This window comes from Microplitis demolitor, chromosome 10, assembly GCF_026212275.2.
Source record: "Microplitis demolitor isolate Queensland-Clemson2020A chromosome 10, iyMicDemo2.1a, whole genome shotgun sequence".
Lineage (NCBI taxonomy): Eukaryota > Metazoa > Arthropoda > Insecta > Hymenoptera > Braconidae > Microplitis > Microplitis demolitor.
Window position 1 is genome coordinate 13354768 of NC_068554.1, and position 22122 is coordinate 13376889.

At 27.6% G+C, this 22122-nt stretch overlaps 1 protein-coding gene across 1 annotated transcript in view; it reads left to right on the forward strand.

Annotated features, from left to right (window-relative positions):
* Positions 1–5057: 5057 nt before the first annotated feature.
* Positions 5058–22122, forward strand: part of LOC128668857 (uncharacterized) — a 55887-nt gene continuing 38822 nt past the window's right edge. Inside the window, exons 1-2 of the mRNA XM_053742662.1 lie at positions 5058–5143; positions 12586–12796. Coding sequence (XP_053598637.1) covers positions 5058–5143; positions 12586–12796 — 297 coding nt within the window. The remainder of the gene's footprint in view (positions 5144–12585; positions 12797–22122) is intronic.

The window sequence follows — 22122 nt, forward strand, 5'->3', positions numbered from 1 at the left end:
TTTACATATTAAATGACTCAATATTCTCAAAATACAAAAGGGTTACAAATGGCAATACTTAGAATAGTAAATATAAAAGTAAATGTTTCATGCATATGGGTTACGAATATTTTGGAGTATATGTAAAAAAATAATAAAATACCAAACAGTGGTTACAATATTTAAAACTTACCCTAAACAGGTTTTGGTGAGGTGTCAGGACTGTCAGCAGTTACACAGGACACTTATTCACGACGCGTTCTCGCGGTCAATTATTGTGATTCTAATTTATCGAATTATTTATTTATTTGGTCTACCTTGTTGTATAAGCTTCAATGTTTATGCGTTTTTAAATCTCTGTAGGTTAAATTAAAATGAAAGTCTTCGCGCTTTTCGCGGTAAAATAATTTCTAAATATTATTCAGATTCTTCGCGTCTTCGTGGTAATATAAAATATTTATTTATAAAATCTTTGCGTATTTTCGCGGTAAAAATATTATTCAAAAATCTTCGCATTTATCGCGATAAAATAATCTTTGATTTTTTTCACGTTTCTCGTGGTATATTTCAATATAAAAAAATAGTAAAAATGAATGAAATTAAATGGGTTGAAATAATATGAAGATAATCAACGCTACCGGTGCTTCCGATTGATATTAGTTCACGACTTACAACGATCAAGATCCGGTTCGTATGCCCAGCTACCGTTGACCGAATGGTGAAATTAATATCACGTCAATTATTCTCCTGCGACTAGTAGCAAATGATATACCGATCATTCGAGTGCTTACGACGATCAAGGTCCGGTTCGTACGCCCAGCTACCGTTAACCGAATGCTCAATCGAGATATCAATCCTCTAGCTACGAACACCGTCAAGTGTCCGGAGTTCAGTAAGGTTCAGAGTTTGATTCCCAAAAGAACTGATGAGCTAAAGTCCATGGTCTTTTTATATGATCCTCACATATGAAAAGTGGTGGTAACCAGTTTCCCACATGAGAGGACGCTGACTAGCCTGAAAGTTCTAGGCCTATGCACACGTGTGATCTCTGGGAAACAACTTTTGACTATTAAGTAGGCTGGCGCCACTCTGTCGCTGAGCATGCCTGTGTAGGAAACCATAAATTTGAAGGTTTCCATTAGCTTTCTCTAATTTCCAGGAATCACATGCAGGTGCGCATGAGTTGGGTGGTCTATAATTTTAAGATGAAAAATCAAAGAAGACTACAGCTTCTATGATTAGATTAGTTAAATGGGAACGGATACATAAATTTTTAAAGTACGTTAAGAAAAAAAATGGTGAAATTTCCAGAAAGAGAAATATCTAATACGCGTGGTCCATTAGTACAATACGACTTAAGAAGATGTTGGATGTTCTTCTATGTCCGATTGAGACTATCATTATATTGACACGTTTTTTTGAAAAACTAGTGAACCAAAAAATCTGAAATTTTGCAGGTGTGTTCAAATAAGTATATAGATTTGTCTGATTCAAACTATAATCGTCTACAAAATTATAAAAAAAGTATGTATTTAAATAATTTCGGCTAAGTCGAATTGACAGAACGAATGCTCCCACATAAAATCCTTTATATATATATTGGGCGAAACTTCTTGCAGAAAAACTTAGAACCACTTTATAAAGAAATATTTGAAGAATCATTTCCATATTTTTATTTTTCCTTATGATAAAAATTCGAGCTGAATAATCTGTCAAAATGTGAAATAATTATGGGGTTAGATCATACAAATAGTAAATAGATAAAAATTAGTAATCAATGAGATTAAAATTCTATTACAAGATGTCATTGAATGTCAATTTTCCTTCAAATTTCCGACGTTAGATGTCTCTAATAAATCCATGTATGTCAATGATCTGTCTCCACTGCTGTCAGAACGCGGACGAAAAGTTCCCCTTCCTAAGCATCACACACAATCTAACCAGTACTTGAGAAGGGGAACTTTTCGTCCGCGTTCTGACAGCAGTGTCTGTCACAGGAGTAAGACCTCACTCGGAACACATGCACATATGCATATATATATATATATAGTCATATTTTCCCACCACTTCCAGAAAAAAAAATTTTATGTAATCATATTAAGTTTTGTATAATTTGAGATATTTTTATTTAATTTTATATATGAATGAATATATTTTTATATAGTTATTACTAATATATATGCATAACTTTTTACATAAAATCATTCATTATTGTATGTAAAAATATAAAATCTGATATAGTTTTATAATTTGATATATCAACTTATATATTTACATACATTTATTCATAATTTTATCTCATTTACACCACCGTATTTTACGTCATTATATAATATCAGATATATAATTTTGTATAGTTTCATAATTTTATCTCATTATCATCTTCATAGTTTATATCATTCATTTTGATCAAGTAGTTAAATTAATAAAGATTTTTCGATTGAAGATAATCAAATAATATTATGTATAATTATTCCAAATTAATTATATCCAATATAAAAGGTACATTACAATTTTTTTTTGCAATTTTTTATTTATGAGTATAATTTTACTAGATTACATTTTTCTCATGCGATATTTTTATCACCGATAAACGTCGTTCATTAACCATACACGATATGTATCATAGATAAAATGATTGTTATAAAAATATTTATGAATGATTAATTTTATCAATTATATCAAACCAAATTTTTGTAATGATAAAAAATACAAATTTTAATTATAAATTTGGAGTAATTATGAATATAGCGCGCATGCGCACTGCCTACAAACGAGTAGATGTACTGTCATTATGATTAGGCGAGAACGCACATATAGTCATATGTATTTGAATAAAAATAAACTATCTAATTTATTCAAATAACTAATTGAAAATAACAATAATAATAAAGAAATCTCTACGGGCTAATTAGTTTGTAATTTTTTAAAATGTAAAAAAAAAATTTTTTTATGTCATTCTTGCTAGATTTGCGCATTTTTTATTTGTACTTTCCCGGCTTAAAAAATATGATAAACTCTTATAGCTGTATGTTTAAGGCCCTATACTTTACTATAGCACTTCTCATAGAACTCATTCATTCTTATTAAATTTCTATAGGGATTCATGAGAATCTTACGGATTCTATGAGATTTTCTAAACAGGGCTGTTTATTTATTGACAAATTATAAAAATTAAAAAAAAAACAGAATTCTTTGACCCTGCGAGTCAGCCGTAAGGCCCCCCACTGCCTTTGAGCCAAATCAAAAGTAATAATAATTTTTAATTTTTTATTTTTAAATTATTGCTGAATTTTATTTAGTTCTTGATTTAAATAAAACAAGATTCAATGTTTCTAGTATGTAATAAATACCGATACATATTGATAACAAATAAATACTGATATGCATGGAAAAAAATTAAAAAAAGAAATTATTATTTATTACAATTAATTATTATTATTTACTTTACTTGGTAAATATTTATTTTAATAAATATAAATAAGTACTTATTACGAATTTTTCAATTCTTACTTCTGAAATTATACAAATAAATAGAATATTTTAATCAATATATATATTAGACTGCGTCAGAAAAAAAAATTATTTTTTATTTTAATTAAATACATCTCGAAAATAATTTTAATAAAAAAAAAAATATCTCCCGAAATTTCAGCTCTATATCTCAAAAATTGAGCTGGCCACGGGGGGGGGGGTCCCCTTTTCCCTTTAAAATACATTGAAGATAATTTTTTTTTCTATTTTCAAAATAACTATGCAAAAAAAATTTTTTTTTTCCGATTTTTGAATTCAGTAATCTTATAGAATATTAAATTCTCTAAAAAAAGGTCTATTATGTCATACGCTCAAAATTAATAGAAAAAAAAAATTATGGAGGTTGTAACTTGAAGGGAAAAAATCGAATTTTTAGGATGGGAAAAAGAGAATTTATTTTTCATTTTTTGTTTAATTCTAAAAAATTCCATTGTAATTAAAATCGATAATTAAGATTTCTTTTATTTATGTTCTTAAGGTTTATAATCCTTCAAAATAATATTAGACTACAAAATTTTTCCTAAATAATTAAATTATTCTCAACTTCAGAACTCAGCTCTGTAACTTTCTTTCTATGAGCTCTACTATAAAAAAAAATCCTACGTTATCGAATAAGAAACAAAAATTTTTTTATTCTAAAAATTCAATTTTTTCCTCCAAAGTTTCAACTTCCATAACTTTTCTTCTATCAACTTTAAGCGTATGACAAAACCTTTTTGAGATTTTTTTTGTAGAAAATTCAATTTCCTACAAGGTCTGAATTCCAAAATCGGAATAAAATTTTTTTTTTGGTGTAGATATTTTCAAAATAGAAAAAACAAATTGTTTTCAATATATTTTAAATGAGAAAAGGAACCCCCCTCCCGTACACCAGCCCAATTTTTGAAATATCAAGCTGAAATTTCGAGAGAAATTTTTTTTGTATTAAAATAACTTTAGAGATGTATTTAATTAAAATAAAAAATAAATGAATTTTTTTTGACACAGTCTAATATATATATATATATATATATATATAAATCTCATACATTTATTTATTAAGTATACGTTTGTTTATTTACACGCATTTCTTTGCATTAATTTTTTTTTTTTTTACTTATCGACTGAGATATATATTTTTATTTAATTTATATATTTCGCAACTCCTTTACCATCTAAAGATTATTGACAGAAATGATACATAACATTAGTTAATTTTTACACCGCTTTCATAGTGTTAGTGAAACAAAAAAATGCGCGCCTAATTAACGGTTGATTGTACAAGCACTCCCGCTATGTTAAAATAAAAGACTGCATTGCTTACTATAATTAATAACCTACGTATTCACGCATATTATTTAATACATTTTTTTTGTGAAGAAATTTCAAAACTATTGGCTAAATCCTTTGTCATTATTTACAAATTTTAATATCAACGCTAATTTATATGGTGGGGTTCCTAATTAAACATACGTTGTTTTTTTAGTGATCCAAGATCAGTGTTTTGTGACATTTAAAAGTTTGTTTTTTATCACGATTTGTGAGAGTGAACGATAAAATTAACTATGAATAGTAATAGCAATCAAGTTAAAAGTGATTATAGAAGAAAGAGGCCACGTCCAAAATCAAGAAAATTTGCTTGTAGACAAAGGTACGTTTTTTTTTTAATTCACCTCAAGCCTGTGTTCTCTCCGCCAAAATACATCTGGACATAAATGAAATATTTCTGAGTTTTTTATGATAAAAACAAATAAAATTAAAAAAAACACTCGATAAAATGACGATATTTCCAACTGACTGAATTTTTCGCAAAACGAATTTATGTTGCATTGTCAATTTTTTTTTTTTTTTTTATTAACTAATTTTATAATCAAATGGATTTTTTCAAAATATCCAACCGATGCGACAGAAATCAGATTCAGAAAAGTTGCTGTCGATTGCAGGTATCGACATTTTTCGTTTTTTTAAAATTTTCTTTGATTTTTAATGTAAGAAACTTCGATGCGAAACTAGTTCGATGCGTTTCGGCGGAGAGAGAAAGCGCACGCAGTAGGCTACTAGTCAAAAGAGAGGAATGCATCGCAGATTTTTATTTTCCATTTAAATAACACAGGATAAAAATTTTTTTTTTTTAGAATTTTCTAGCTCACAAACCAATTAGCGGATATCGATATGCAATAAATATTTTTGTAGGAAATTTAATGCTCTACGAAAAGTGTCTCTTATTATTTTTTGATAATTCCATCTGTTCAAAAGTTAATTGAGCTTGAAGTCAAATTTATATTATTTTGAAATATTTTTACTTTACCGGCTAAACTATCGGACTTATTATAAAATGCCATGAGAAATTTTTTGTAGACGATTTTATTCTTGAAAAATTATTACGACTATAGTTTTACGATATTCCGAATAGTTTTCTAGTTATTTTCATTCCAATGTCAAGCTCTTCAAGTAATTTTTTATTTGATTTCAAGAACTTTACATTAAAATGGACAAAGCTAGAGAATAATGCGGAATTTCGAAAAATTTTATTGCGAATAATTTGTCGAGAATTAAATTACCTACAAAAAAGTTCTTCAGAGATTTTGCGATAAGTCTCATAGTTTCGCCGGTAAAATGAAAAGATCTCAAAATTTAATATAAATTTGAGTTCAAGCTCAAATAACTTTTGAACAGATTAATTTGTGGTCGATGTCTGACTCCAGTCGCTCGGCCAAGCATTGGGAATTAGTAATATTCTAAACCTGGTTAATTACCAGCAGTCGTGTTATTTTTCATCAAGATAGCGTAGTCAATTCGAAGTTTTTATTAAAATTTTTGAATGTATATCTTATGGTATTACTGATTTCATATCGGAATATGACTTCCCGTACCAGAAACGACAGTAATACGACGCTGCAACAATTAAAATATTTTTAAGTTCGTTATAATTTGCAATCAACAACCGCGATTTTATAACTTTACTTATTAAAATTACTTTAATTGAAAAATAAGACATATATTTTAAAAATAAATGTCATTTTTAATAATGGTGGTAGAGCAAGATAATTCAACTAGGTCCTTAATAAATAATTAATTAAATTTAATAAGTTTTATCTTAAAAAATTATGTAATTATAATGAAAATAGTACGAAATTTTTTTTTTTTCTAAGTAATTGATAATATTAATTAAATTGCTCTTTTCATAAAACCGAGTGGTTGTAGTAAAATAAATAAGTAGATCATTTAAAATTATCCGCTCAACATTCGTAGGTTTGTCCAGTTGCCAGCGTTCAGCCCCGCAATCGGAAGGACGGCAGTTCGTGTCCAGAGCCCAGCAAAATTTTCATCGAGTTTTTTTCACATCATTTACCCCACTTGAATAGTTTAAACGTTAATAATCATGGATTCTATTAGGAAAATAAAAATGAAAGTTTTTATTTAATTTAATTTATTTGCTTGTTTGGCTGATTGCTGGCTACCATTAATCGGTCGATAGTCGAGATCATCCTGGCTATAAGCCGATTATTGGCCAATAAAAATTGCCATTGCTGAGCCATTAGTCGACATTCTTGGCCCAGTAATGGCCGGATATAGGGCCGCTTTCCAAACTTTGTATGGGTAATAAGAGCCATTTTTTGAAGACCGTTCAATTTCTACAAAAAAATTTATCGTACATAAAAATTCATCGATTGGTTTATGAGCTACAGAATTCAAATAAAAAACAATATTTTCTTGTGTTATTTTTATGGAAAATGAAAATCTCTAAGTATTAAAATTAAGAGCTTGGCTTTTCACAGGCGTCTTTTTTCGGTACTTGAAGATATTTCAATGCAGAATTTAAAAAAAAAAAGAAGTAGTCGATTTTTATAAATCAGTCAAATATATATATATATATATATATATATATATATATATATATATATATATATATATATATATATATATATATATATATATATTTATTATGGTGGCGAAAAAAAACAGACTATTTTTTTTTTCGAGTCTCTTATGAAAATTTGTTGGTTTACGATGTTTTAAGAAGCCTCTCTAAAAATCAGCTCGATAAAAAATTTGTAAAAGGTCGCTCACGAATTTTGAAAATATCAAAAATGATCGAAATTCGAATTTTTCATTTCAAAATTCTTTCTTTCTCGTGGCAGCAATAGTTGTCATTTTTGAAATCATGACTGCGCTGAAAATTTAAGCCCAAATCGAGAAGCTTTATATTTAATATTTAAAGGTCGCTCGAAAACGTCTAAAAGACAGCACTCGGAAACATTCAAAATTCTTAAGCGAGGTTCAAATATTTAAATTTTGGGCTCAAATCTTCAGCATAGTCATGATTTTACAAATATAAACTATTGCTGCCACGAGAAAGAAAAAATTTTCAAATAAAAAATTCGAATTTCGATCATTTTTAATATTCTCAAAATTCGTGAGTGACCTCTTGAAAATTTTTTATCGAGCTGATTTTTGGAGAGGCTTCTTAAAACATCGTAAACTAACAAATTTTCATGCGAGATCGAAAAAAAAATAGTCTTTTGACTGTTGTAATAAAAGTTTCGATGTAATGAAACAAAATTCTGTCAAACGAACAGTTTTTTATTTCAAATTTAAAAGATAGTACTCGATCTTCGAATTTCCCATGCTAAATCATGGGTATTTTTTTTTTTTATATATAAAATTATATAACTATTTGATGTGGAGGAAAAAATTTGAGTCATAGACATAAATAGTTTTGTAAGAAATTTTAGACTCTACAAATTTGTTCATGAGCTTGAAAGCTCTAAAATGTACGGTTCATAAGTTACAGGTATTTAAAGTTGATGACGTTTTAAAAATCCCCGGTCAAACGGCATTTACATCAAAACTGCTACTCTCACGGAAAGTATCAAATAAAGGCTTCATAACGAATTTCATTTATTACAGAAAGGTTTCAAAAACATCAGTATAAATTTTGTACGTAATGATTAATTAATATGCTTAATAAACACTTTTTCATGGAAATTATTATATTCTGCTAGTGTAATACACAAGTAATAAATGTTTTTACTAATTTTACTTTGAATGAAACTCAGGTAGAATCAAAATTAATATTTTAACATATTTATAAAACTGTTATAACATTTTTCACTTATTTTTAAATAATTATTTTTCACTTATTTTTTTATTGATTTTTAAAAGTTATGATCTTCAAATAGCTGTAACTTTTGAACCGTACCTTTTAGAGCTTATGAGCTAACGAGGAATTTTGTAGAGCATAAAATTCCCTACAAAAATATTTATGACTCCAATTTTGTTCTCAACGTCAAATGAAGCTATAGGATTTTTTTATAAAAAAAAAAAATTCCCATGCTAGTAGCACGGGAAAATTCGAAAAGCGACCGCCACATTTTACAGTTGAAATAAAAAACTATCTTTTTCACAGGATTTTTTTTTATATAGGAGGGGAGGGGGGCAAAAGGGGGTACCTAAGGAAATACTAAGGTTTTGAGGACTAAAATACGCTAAATCTTTTTGTTTTTAATGATATTCAAGGTAAATAGACAAAATTTTTAATTGCCGTTCAGAAATAAAATTTTTACTTTTGGCGGGCAAAATGGGGTAACCTTAAAAAAAGTTGAAAAAAAAATTTCTAAAAGTTGATCAAATTTCATTAAATTAATTAATTTTTTTGATGTAATATATCTCAAGATAAATTACATTTCACATCATTGGTGGATACGAAGGCAGAAAATTTTTTTTTTATGGGGCAGAAAGGCCCCCTTCTAAAAAACGATAAATTTTTTTTTTTTATTTTTAAATTGTTTTCAACATTAAAAATGTATTTCTTTCTCTCGACAACTATTTTTTATATACTCAAAAAGAAGTCCTCCCTCCTCCTAAAAATTATCTCTGATGAATTTTTTCGAAATCCCTTTTTTTTTATTAGTTATTTACATTTTAATGCCAAGCTCCTAAAAAAATAGTGTTCTGATCGATTTTAAGAACTTGGCTTTGAAATGGGAATAACTAGAAAACAATGTAGAATTTGAAAAAAATTTATCAATGATAATTTGTAGAAAATAAAATTGTCTATAAAAAAAATTGTACGACATTTTTTTATGAGTCCGATAGTTTCGCCGGAAAAGTGAAAAGATCTCGAAATTTACTCTAACTTGACTTCGAGCTCTAATAACCTTTGAACAAATAGATTTTTCGGAAAATGATAAGAAAGTTTTTTGGTAGAGCGTTAAATTCCCTACAAATATTCAAGTTGGGCTTATTCGTACAATAAGCTATTGCCAAGGTGAAAAATTCCAAATTAAAAAAGTTTTTTTTTTCCATGTTATTTAAATGGGAAATCAAAAATCACAAAGCGTTACCTCTTAAGATTAATATTAAGAGCTCAAACTTTACCAGAATTTTTTTTTCATTATCTTTAACGATATTTTCATCGTAACTAAAGACAAAAAAATTAGTTCTTTTTTTTGGCCCACCCTAATATATACATATATTAGACTGTTTCAAATAAAATAATTTATTTTTTATTTTAATTAAATACATCTCAAAAGATACTTTAAAAATAATAATAAAATAATAGCGGGAAGCACGAATAAAAAATAAAGTTAAAATATATACAATTTTCGTTTATTAATTTTTTTTTTTTTTTTTTTTTTTTTTTTTTTTTGTTTTAATTATATTAGTATTTTTTTTATAATTATAAAAGAACCTACTTAAAATACCTCGATTAATAACAAAAAAAAAATATATGTACATGAAAAAAAAAATTAACAAAATTGAATTGAAAAAATTCAGGCTTACCAATTAGCAAAAAAAAAAAAAACAGCTATACTAGGATGCTAATGCGCAAGCGTCCCTGGTGGAATAAATGTACTTATGATGTATAGATATTTCACCATCCATGTTAATTTTACACAGATATATATAGATATAGTTATATAGCTTTTTTTATTTTTTTATTAATTGTAATTGAACGACGCTGAGTTACCTAGCCATTCGCAATAGGGGACCTACAAATCTTTTAAAGAATTAAAAAAAAAAATTTGATTCAGTTACTTGATTTTTTCGCAAGTTATCATGTATACGAGTTTCATACTTGAAGGACAGAAAATTTTTTAAACTATTTTGATGTTTGTTCCGTTTTTATTGAACTAAATAAATTTTTGAAAAGTATGAAATTAATTTCCATTAAATTATCTTCAAAATGGTATGAAAAATATCTTAATTTCGTGATTTAACAAAGGTATAATAATTGAAATAGATGCCGAAGTGAGGAGAAAAAAATTCTTTGATCGTAAACACACTCTGATGCTTCGCATCATAAGTCGTACAGTTATAAAATTTTAGCTCTATATCTCAAAAATTAAGCTGGCACACGGGAGGCTCCCCTTTCCCGTTCAAAACACATTGAAAACAATTTGTTTTTTCTATTTTCTAAAAAAACTATGTCAAAAAATTTTTTTTCCGCTTTTTGAGTTTAACAGTCTTATAGAAAATTAAATTCTCTAAAAAAAAGATCTATTGTGTCCATACGCTCAAAGTTAATAGAAAAAAAAATTATGGAGGTTCAAACTTAAAGGGAAAAAGTCGAATTTTTAGGATGGGAAAAAGAGAATTTATTTTTTATTTTTTCTTTAATTCTACAAAATTCCTTTGTAATTAAAATTGATAATCAAGATTTCTTCTATTTATGTTCTTAAGGTTTATAATCCTTCAAAATAATATTAGACTACAAAATTTTTTCTAAATAATTAAATTATTCTCAATTTCAGAACTCAGCTCTGTAACTTCCTTTCTATGAGCTCTACTAAAACAACTTTAAGGACCATTTTCATAATTAATTCATTCTCTATAAGAACTTTAATTGCAAAATAATAAAAAAAAAATCCTACGTTATCGAATAAAAAACTAATTTTTTTCCATCTTTAAAATTCGACTTTTTTCCCTACGCGGAAAAAAAAAATATTGTTCCTCAAACGATCTAAAGTATAGCAACTCGTATATTGTTACTACAACGATACGTATACTTATGGGAAAAATATCGTATCGTTTCTGTAACTATCTATGAGATAGCTGTGAGCCCTATACGACTTTCTGTAATTGTCATGTCACACGCCACTGTCTAACTTAATTAAACATCCATTTTGGCGCCTATTTTCAAATATAACAATTCGAGTTTATTTTTTTAAAAACTTGTCAACTATCTATAACCTTACTGATTATTTACCTAATGATCAATCTAATAAAACTGCTATATATTTCAATTGTCAAAATTATGTAAAAATCAATTTATATTAATTTAATTTATTAAATTTATATTTAAATATTTATATATGGATAACTTCAAAAATTAAGATATATTTATATTTATATTTTAAATTTATTTAGACTGCAAATGATAAATCTGTTTAATAAATTATTGTGTTTAATCAAAATTATTTATCAATCATTTATTTATTAATCATAAAGATTTCCAAACGTGTGCCAGATAGGGCTCAGAACGATACGGTATAGGTCTCAGAGCTATCTACCGTATTGTTGTTAGAACGATACAGTAGATTGTTGCAGTAACAATCTAGTAGATAACTATTGCGTATTGTTACTGTAACTATACAGTATACTTCTCGGAACAATATTTTTTTCTCCGTGTAAGTTTCAAGCTCCATAATTTTTTTTCTCTTAACTTTGAGCGTATGACATAAGAGAGCTTTTTTGTAGAGAGTTTTATTTTCTACAAGACTTAAATTCAAGAATCGGAAAAAAATTTTTTTGACATAGTTATTTAGAAAATAGAAAAAACAAATTTTTGTCAATGTATATTAAATCGGAAAGCCCCCCCCCCACCCCCCTGAACCAGCTCTATTTTTAAGATATAAAGCTGAAATTTTAGGAGATTTTTTTTTTTTCATTAAAGTAACTTCTTAGATGTATTTAATTGAAATAAAAAATTAATTTTTTTTTCTGACACAATCTAATATATATATATATAGATATATATATTAGATTGTGTGTCTGATTGGTATGTATTTGTGTGGTTGCGTTTAGCTCTCGCATGTTAGAGATTTTTAAAATTACTTTTAAAATTATGTGTTAACATTTATTTGATAGCCGGAAAAGAAAACGTATAGAAGAAATTCAACTTCAAAACGAAGAAGAAGAAGCAACGGAAGTGATATTAGAAGATCATGGCAAAGCTGACGACAGAAACGACGAAGCACATGAACAAGAAATGGAGATATTAGAAGAACTGTACGTAGAAGTTGAAGTATCAGAAGCTGAAGAACAAATGGAAGCAGACAATAATAACGATGAAGGAACGGTAATTGTAAATAATTTTTTTGATAATTCAAGTACTGCAGTTTGTGATGATTTCATTACCAGTAATAGTAGTATCACTGATTATGATGTATTGAATGAAAGCCAAGTATACTCTGAGCAATCAGAGGAAAGGATTAATCGAGATATTAAAACTCTCGATAAATTCGAACTTGGTATTTCCAATGCTAACAGTGTTAATAATCCTAGTAACATTCTAAGTAACAGTAGTACTGCTAATTCTCTTATTATTAATGATGGCCAAGTATACTCTGAGCAATCAGAGGAAAGGATTAATCGAGATATTAGAACTCTCGATAAATTCGAACTTGGTATTTCCAGTGCTAATAGTGTTCAGCAACCTAGAAATATAGTTAGTGACAGTATTACTAATTCTAATTTTATTAATGATGATCAAGTACACTCTGAGCAATCAGAGAACAGGATCCACCAAAAACCTACAGTTTTTGATGACTCCGATCTTGATATTTCTAATTTAAATATTGTTGATAAACCTAGAATCATTGTTAGTAACAGTATTTCTTATTCTAATATTAATAATAATGGTCAAGTATACTCTGAGCAATCAGAGGATGGTGAAAATCGAGAATCTACGATTTTTGATGACTCCGAACTTGATGAATTTGATGATTCCAGCGATGATTTATATTCTCTGCGGTCAGAAGTGTCAAATGACTCAGACCTTAATCATTTTTATGGCAATAAATCTCATTTGAATTTTTCAAATTTAATATTGAATTCATCGTATGAAAGTGATGATGAATTAGAATTTACGGAAACTATTAATGAACCCTTTCAAAATCTCTCGCAAGAAAGAGTTTCTGATAAATCAGACAACCATTTTTCAAGCAGTTTTGGCCAAAATCACAACCGATCATCTAGTTGCAATAAACGGACTGATATTTCTTCTGTTATTTCTGGACGTCGCATTGTTGATATGGCTTACTTCTTAAAAGAAGTTCAAAATTTTGGTGATGCCAAAAATCATCAACCTCTATGTACCCGACGTTTGGAAGACGTAGATTTTTTTGCCTGTACAAACATAGGCTTAAATACTTTATGCTATGTTAAGTGCCTTCAATGTCAAATGATTGGTAAGTTATATACAAACCCACCAAAGCCTGAAAACGATTTTCATATCAATCAAACAGCTGTCATAAGTGTTTTAGGTTCCGCTAGTTCTTTCGCCGCTTTTCAAACTACTTTAGCTGTATTTGACGTGCCATATATTTCGTATAAATCTTATCGAAAGTATCGTGACCACATAATTAAGCCTATACAAGATTCTCTTGCTAAGGAAATGCATTTAAATGCACTGAAAGAAGCAGAAATTGCTATACAAAACGGTGACGTTACTCCTTGCGGTATTCCTTTGATAAAGGGTATGACTGATGGCTTCTTTGGAAAAAGAAGTTATGTTGGAGGTAAATATAATTCTCTTGGTGGTTCAGTTGCACTCATTGGCTGTGCTACCCAGAAAGTAATTGATATTGAAGTCTTAAATAAGTTTTGTAGTAAATGTGTTTATTATCAAAATCGTGATATGGAGCCACCAGAACATGAATGTTTTATGAATTTTGATCGCAAAAATAGCTCCTCAAGTATGGAATCGATTGCTACCACTACAATTTTTAATCGTAGTCTTAAATTACATGGACTAATTATTAAAACATTAGTTTCCGATGATGATAGTAGTACGTATAAGGCAGTTCTCGATTCGAACCCATATCGTGATTATAATATCACTGTAGAGAGAATAAAATGTATAAATCATTTGTTTCGTAGAATGGGGACAAAAATTAAAGGAGCTGCTGGATTTACTGATAATACCGTTTCACATAGACGCGGTGTTGGCCTTATTCGATCAAAAATTAAAGCTAGCGGATTAAAAATTCGTAGAGTTATAACCATTGAGATTGATCGTTTAAGAAAAGAACTTGACAACGACAATCTATCGAAAGATGAAAAACAGCACACTGAGAGAAAAAACCGGTTTTCTGAACTAAGAAATCTTAGTTCACAGACGACTCAGCTATCGAAACCTAGTCTCGATAACTAATATATCACAGTAAATTGTACTACGACTACATAGTCGTTCTTACTATTTCCTAGTGACATATACTAAGATAGCGGTAAGCATAACTAATTCGGGAAGTTTTTTATTAATAGCAGTTTAAAGTTAACATAAATATAACTACTATTATAGTAAATAATTAATTCCTAGTCTACAAGACTAAAAATTATTATGATGTTAATAATGCACTCTCAGTTCATCAAATCATGTATAATTGTAGGAATAAATACTTGTGCCTGGTGGTACACACTAGAAAATCAAGCTTTCTAGGATTATATTAATTTGGCTTATTCTAACTAAAAATCACAGATGTCATACCTATGATTTTCTATTGCGTAGAACAAACTAACTTATGGAACTGCACCGCAGATTTTGACTTATCACAACTAAGCATTCACAGTTGCTACTTCTATAAGTTTGTATTGCGAGAAATAAAATTATTTACTGATCAATACTGTAAATTTTGACTTATTTCAACTAAACATTCTTAGTTGCCATTCTTATGATTTAGTATTGCAAAAAACCAAATAATTTACTTAACTGTACAACAGACTCAGACCTATTGCAATCATACATTCACAGTTGCTACTTCTATAAGTTTTTATTGCGAGAAATAAAATTATTTACTGATCTATACTGCAGATTTTGACTTATTTCAACTAAACATTCTTAGTTGCCATTCTTATGATTTAGTATTGCAAAAAACCAAATAATTTACTTAACTGTACAACAGACTCAGACCTATTGCAATCATACATTCACAGTTGCTACTTCTATAAGTTTTTATTGCGAGAAATAAAATTATTTACTGATCTATACTGCAGATTTTGACTTATTTCAACTAAACATTCTTAGTTGCCATTCTTATGATTTAGTATTGCAAAATACCAAATAATTTACTTAACTGTACAGCAGACTTAGACCTATTGCAACCATGCGTTCACAGTTGCTACTTCTATAAGTTTGTATTGCGAGAAATAAAATTATTTACTGATCAATACTGTAAATTTTGACTTATTTCAACTAAACATTCTTAGTTGCCATTCTTATGATTTAGTATTGCAAAAAACCAAATAATTTACTTAACTGTACAACAGACTCAGACCTATTGCAATCATACATTCACAGTTGCTACTTCTATAAGTTTTTATTGCGAGAAATAAAATTATTTACTGATCTATACTGCAGATTTTGACTTATTTCAACTAAACATTCTTAGTTGCCATTCTTATGATTTAGTATTGCAAAATACCAAATAATTTACTTAACTGTACAGCAGACTTAGACCTATTGCAACCATGCGTTCACAGTTGCTACTTCTATAAGTTTGTATTGCGAGAAATAAAATTATTTACTGATCAATACTGTAGATTTTGACTTATTTCAATTAAACATTCTTAGTTGCCATTCTTATAATTTAGTATTGCAAAAAACCAAATAATTTACTTAACTGTACAGCAGACTCAGACCTATTGCAACCATGCGTTCACAGTCGCTACTTCTATAAGTTTGTATTGCGAGAAATAAAATTATTTACTGATCTATACTGCAGATTTTGACTTATTTCAAATAAACATTCTTAGTTGCCATTCTTATAATTTAGTATTGCAAAAAAACAAATAATTTACTTAAGTGTACAGCAGACTCAGACCTATTGCAACCATGCGTTCACAGTTGCTACTTCTATAAGTTTGTATTGCGAGAAATAAAATTATTTACTGATCAATACTGTAGATTTTGACTTATTTCAACTAAACATTCTTAGTTGCCATTCTTATAATTTAGTATTGCAAAAAAACAAATAATTTACTTAACTGTACAGCAGACTCAGACCTATTGCAACCATGCGTTCACAGTCGCTACTTCTATAAGTTTGTATTGCGAGAAATAAAATTATTTACTGATCTATACTGCAGATTTTGACTTATTTCAACTAAACATTCTTAGTTGCCATTCTTATAATTTAGTATTGCAAAAAAACAAATAATTTACTTAACTGTACAGCAGACTCAGACCTATTGCAACCATGCGTTCACAGTCGCTACTTCTATAAGTTTGTATTGCGAGAAATAAAATTATTTACTGATCTATACTGCAGATTTTGACTTATTTCAACTAAACAGTTTTTTTATTCAATAGTCAACATATTATATATCTGGTCGAGAATTCTGATTCACTTCAATAGAATTCAATGGGAAATTTTCGATAGAATCTTATTGGAATGAATCGGAAATTTCCGATGATAATATTAATTCCGATTGAAACCGATTCATTCGGATAAAACTCAATCGGATTTCTATCGGTCTCAATCGGAATCCTGAAACAGGAAGTTTTAAAAACCTGTCATATTCTTAAAAATGAAACAAATAGAAACTTTTTTATTTCTCGGTTGCTTTTGAATAAACTTTAAAAAAAATAGAAATAAATTATTCCAAGTAGTCTCCAGGGTCAACAAAATAACTTGATTTTAACTTTTCTGACTTATTTGACTTGCTTTTGACTTAATTAACTTGATTTTGACTGCTATAATGCTTTTGACTTAAATATGACTTTTTTAACTTAAAAATTTAACTCAAATCCAAGATAACGAGTCTTTAATTTGACTTGGTTGGCGTAAATGGGTACTCAGTAAGACAACTGAGTCGAAAGCAAATCAAAACCGAATGAATTTTCGTGTCTCAAAATATGAAGACACATTCGGTTTTGATTTGATTTAGACTTAGTTGTCTTACTTAGTACCCATTTACGCCTACCATGTCAAATTGAAGACTCGTTATCTTGGATTTGAGTTAAATTTTTAAGTTAAAAAAGTCATATTTAAGTCAAAAGAATTGTAGCAGCCAAAATCAAGTTAATTAAGTCAAACGCAAGTCAAATAAGTCAGAAAAGTTAAAATCAAGTTATTTTTTTGGACCCGGACTACTATTTTTCCCTATATTTTCTGAAAAAATCAAAATTTCCTTGAATACATCTCAGTACTTCAATATCTGAATTAGCTTTTCTACAGCTTATAAAATTATTTACATGCTCTTTCAAGTGCGTTACATATAAAAACTCTTAAATGATTTTTAGGTTCATGCAAAAATTCCAAATATTCATGAATATATTGATCTCTATATTTTTTATTAATAGTAATTGGTAATAACAGTCTTGACATCGAAATCTACAAGCCTGTTTTTTTCTTTTATAGCTAGGAAATAATATTTATTACAGAACAAACAAGTCATTCGAATATTCTTTGTAACTTAATTATTTTATCAAATCGCACTAGTTAACATTATTATTATTTAAAAATACTGTAATGAGAATACTAAATATAAGAAATGAAAACAATGAGGATATTTTTGTCGTCCTCAATATAAAAAGATAGAGCTATGTTATTTTGTTAAACACTAGATAACTTATACAAATTAAATTCTCTTTATATATATATATATATAGTTAACATAAATGCCAACAATATTAGATCTTACTTTTTTCATTTACATGTCATTTTAGTTTACTCATAAACTGGATTAGATAATTAAAATTATAGTATTTATTTGTTTACTGCGATACTTAAAATAATAATAGTGAATAAATTATGATATCACTATTTCGTAATTTTTGTATTGATATGTTATAATTGTAAGATTTGAAGTAAAAAGTAAGTATGTTTTTTATAATGTATGTTCACTAAAAGAAAAGTAAGTAAATTAAAAGTGATATCAACGCATGTGATTGTCATAAACAACAAATGCCTTATTATCTAATGGTAAATAAATATATATATATATATATATATATATATATATATATATATATATATATATATATATATATATAGTTAACACAAATGCAAACAATTTTAAATGCTACTTTTTTTGTAATTTCTGTGTCATTTGAGATTACTCATACATGAGATAATTAGACTTTTTTGTCACAACAAAATTATGGTATTTGTTTTTTTACTGCAATACTTAAAATAATAATAATAAATAAATTATGATATCACTGTTTCGTAATTTTTATATTGATGCATGTTATAATTCTAAGATTTGAAGTAAAATGTACGTATGTTTTTATATAATGTATATTCATTAAAAGAAAAGAAAGTAAATTAAAAGTGATGTTAAAACATGTGATTGTCGTAGGCAACATATGCATTATTATCTAATAACGTTACTATATTTCGCGGTTCATAAAAATGAAGAGTTTGATAAGTTATGAACTCATATTTATGCATTTTTTTGAGTTCGTAACTTTGTAAAAGATCATTTTTTTTTAAACTGCTGTAAATATTAACGATGAAAGCAACTTTACATTCATCTATTTGGCTAATTTTTTCTTTATATATGCTACATATACGACCATATACAGGTAAGTCACCTGTAGTAAGTTTAATAATAGTATCCGTATTGTACTTGATATTCTTAATTGTTACGCTTTTAATTTGAAAATAATTATCTAAATTAATATGTGCAATATTTATGTTATGAGATTTAAAATTTTTATCAAGATCTTCATAAGTAATTGATGCTTTAAAGCTTTCGTTGCTATAAAAAATTTTAGCTGAAGAGAGCTGTTGTTTTATAGCAATTGTTTTAGGTAAGTTTATTGTATTCATTGAAACTAATGCTCCTTTTTTAACTGGTTGATGTTTCGCCTCAAAACGCATGGACCAAATATGAATCAGCGGACCTACTATTTTCATAATTGTTGAATAATGTAACATAAAATGATGTTTAGGCTTCATAGTTTGTTTAAAAAGTTTTACATACAAAATATGATGTTGCTTAACAAGTGTATCAAGTAACTGTATATCATCGTCACAAATTTCTGTTTTTAGTACAAGACAAACTATTTGACGCAATAATAAGTTTAGTTTCCAAAGATTTATATTTTTACGGGGGACAAGATCAGCCATTATTAAAGAAGCATGTAAAATAAAATTTTTCATTTCAGCTGCTGTCATCTTTAGATATTTATTTGATAGTTGAGTAGGAGTTATAGCTGGTGGTTTATTGACATTATTAGGATAATTAAAATGAATAATTCTGAAATTTAGCTCATCTAGTGAAAATAATTTATGAACGGTAATTAATTCATATAAAATTAACCCCATATCATAATTACAAACCCCTTCGAAAAGATCGTGCATGATATCAACGCAATAATTTTCCGTTACATGGAATCCATCAACATTATTCCATATACAATTTTCTTTAACTCCAGTTTCTTTTACATCATTTTCTAAAAGATCTGCATTATAATTAATCTTATCACGTAACAAACAATTATTGATATTAGATTCTTGACAAGACATATTTTTATCAATTTTGCAAAACCTACAAAAGTAATTTGAATTAAAGCTGTTAGTAAATCCGAGCATTGTGTTCAAACCTAGATTATCTCCAATTATTAACGTTAGTTTAAAATAAATTTTTATTTTGGTTCCCTCTATATCTATATCTACGCCATCAGAAGATAAAGCATTCAATTGCTTAATGATATTGTCATACACAATTTTAGATCCAAATCTTTTTATGTCACTAGTGTACGCAATTTGAACAAGAAATATATTGCTAAGTTGAGATCGGAATTCCGGTGGTAAACAAGGTATAGAAAGATACATTGCCGTCATACTCTGAATACCTGCATGCGAACCTAAAGGGTTTCCCGATTCGAACGCATCTTCATAAATAAAAACGGGTAAATTTAAGCATGTGAGATTTGAAATTTTGGATTTCCAAAAATCTGTCTGGATTATATTTTCAATTTTTGTTTTAATTTCTAATGTTTTCATATAGTTCAGAGTCATTGTTAACACGTTTTTCATTTCAAAATAATTCTTCAAAAATTTTGCTAATGGTATAACAAATCCTTCGCATTTTACGAGCTCTATAACATTTATACGCAGTTCTTCGCGATAGCCATATATTACCGGAATAGGGTCTATGAAATAATTTCGTTCGCGTAATTCTTTGAGGAACATATGCTCAGTACTTATATTTACAAAACTTGATTGAAAATTATCAAACTGCTTGTAAACATCATTCGCAAGTGTTGGGTTAACTGATTTTATGATAAACGCTTTTAAAGAATTTATTTCATTACTATTTAAAATACTAGTATTAATTATTTTTATGATATTTTCTGCTTGACTACGAGTTAAACTCAAGTCACCATATAAATTTGTAGCAATACCTAAAGCATTCTTAAAGAAAGATGATTTGTTTGCTTCTAATGTAGTTATTAATTCATTTACGTTCAAGCTGCTGCAAGGTATATTGTGGATTGGAGAGTTTGATGACTCTGGTCTCGAATGACAAATCGGCTCGAAATTAACATCTTCATTATTACAACTAAGTGAACTATCTGAAAGATCTGATTTTTGATGACTTTTTTTATTATGATTGCGTAAGGAACTTAAACTGTTAAATGATCTACAGCATGCGCTTTCAGCACAGTTGTAAATTGCAACAAATCGTTTATGAATGTATCTAAAGTGATCTGGTATTGATTTTGCTAATACTATTTGATGACATTCTGGGCAAGAAGCTTTCAAAGTATCCATAGTGCTTTGTAATTATTATGCTAATTGATATTGTTAACTTAGTTCTTGAGTAATTTTTCATAAAGTTACAGTGTTTTAGAAACTACTAATAAGTAAATATTTTTTTAGACTCAGTATTTTAAAATTAATTAATATTAATACTATTATTTCAAAATTATTCATTAATTAATGATGAATTAAAAAAACAATTAAGTACTTTTTACTTTAAAACCGTTTATCTTTCTAAACTATAAAATAACTTAAACAATTAGTGTTTTATAAAATATTATAATTTTGACTTTTATAGTCTTCAATAAAGTGAAAATAATAATAAATGTTTTAAATCTTTGTCAAAGATTTGTTTCAATTAAAAATTGTTCATTATAAACTAAACAGTATCTATTTTAAAATAAGATTCTAATCATAACTTATATAATTTAAAATACCTCGAGGAAGAACAGCGTCTTAAAGAATATTCTAAATTATTCATAAGCTATTGAATCTTTTAATTATAACATTTAACGAATTATTTATGTCACAAATAAGGTAGCGTAGCGATCACCAGATAAAAATTAAAGTTGTAGTGTTTTAAAAACTACTAGTAAGTGAAATATTTTTGTAGTCTAAGTATTTCAAGATTAATGAATATTAATACTGGGTTTGAAATGGTTCATTAATTAATAATTATCAATTAAAGAAA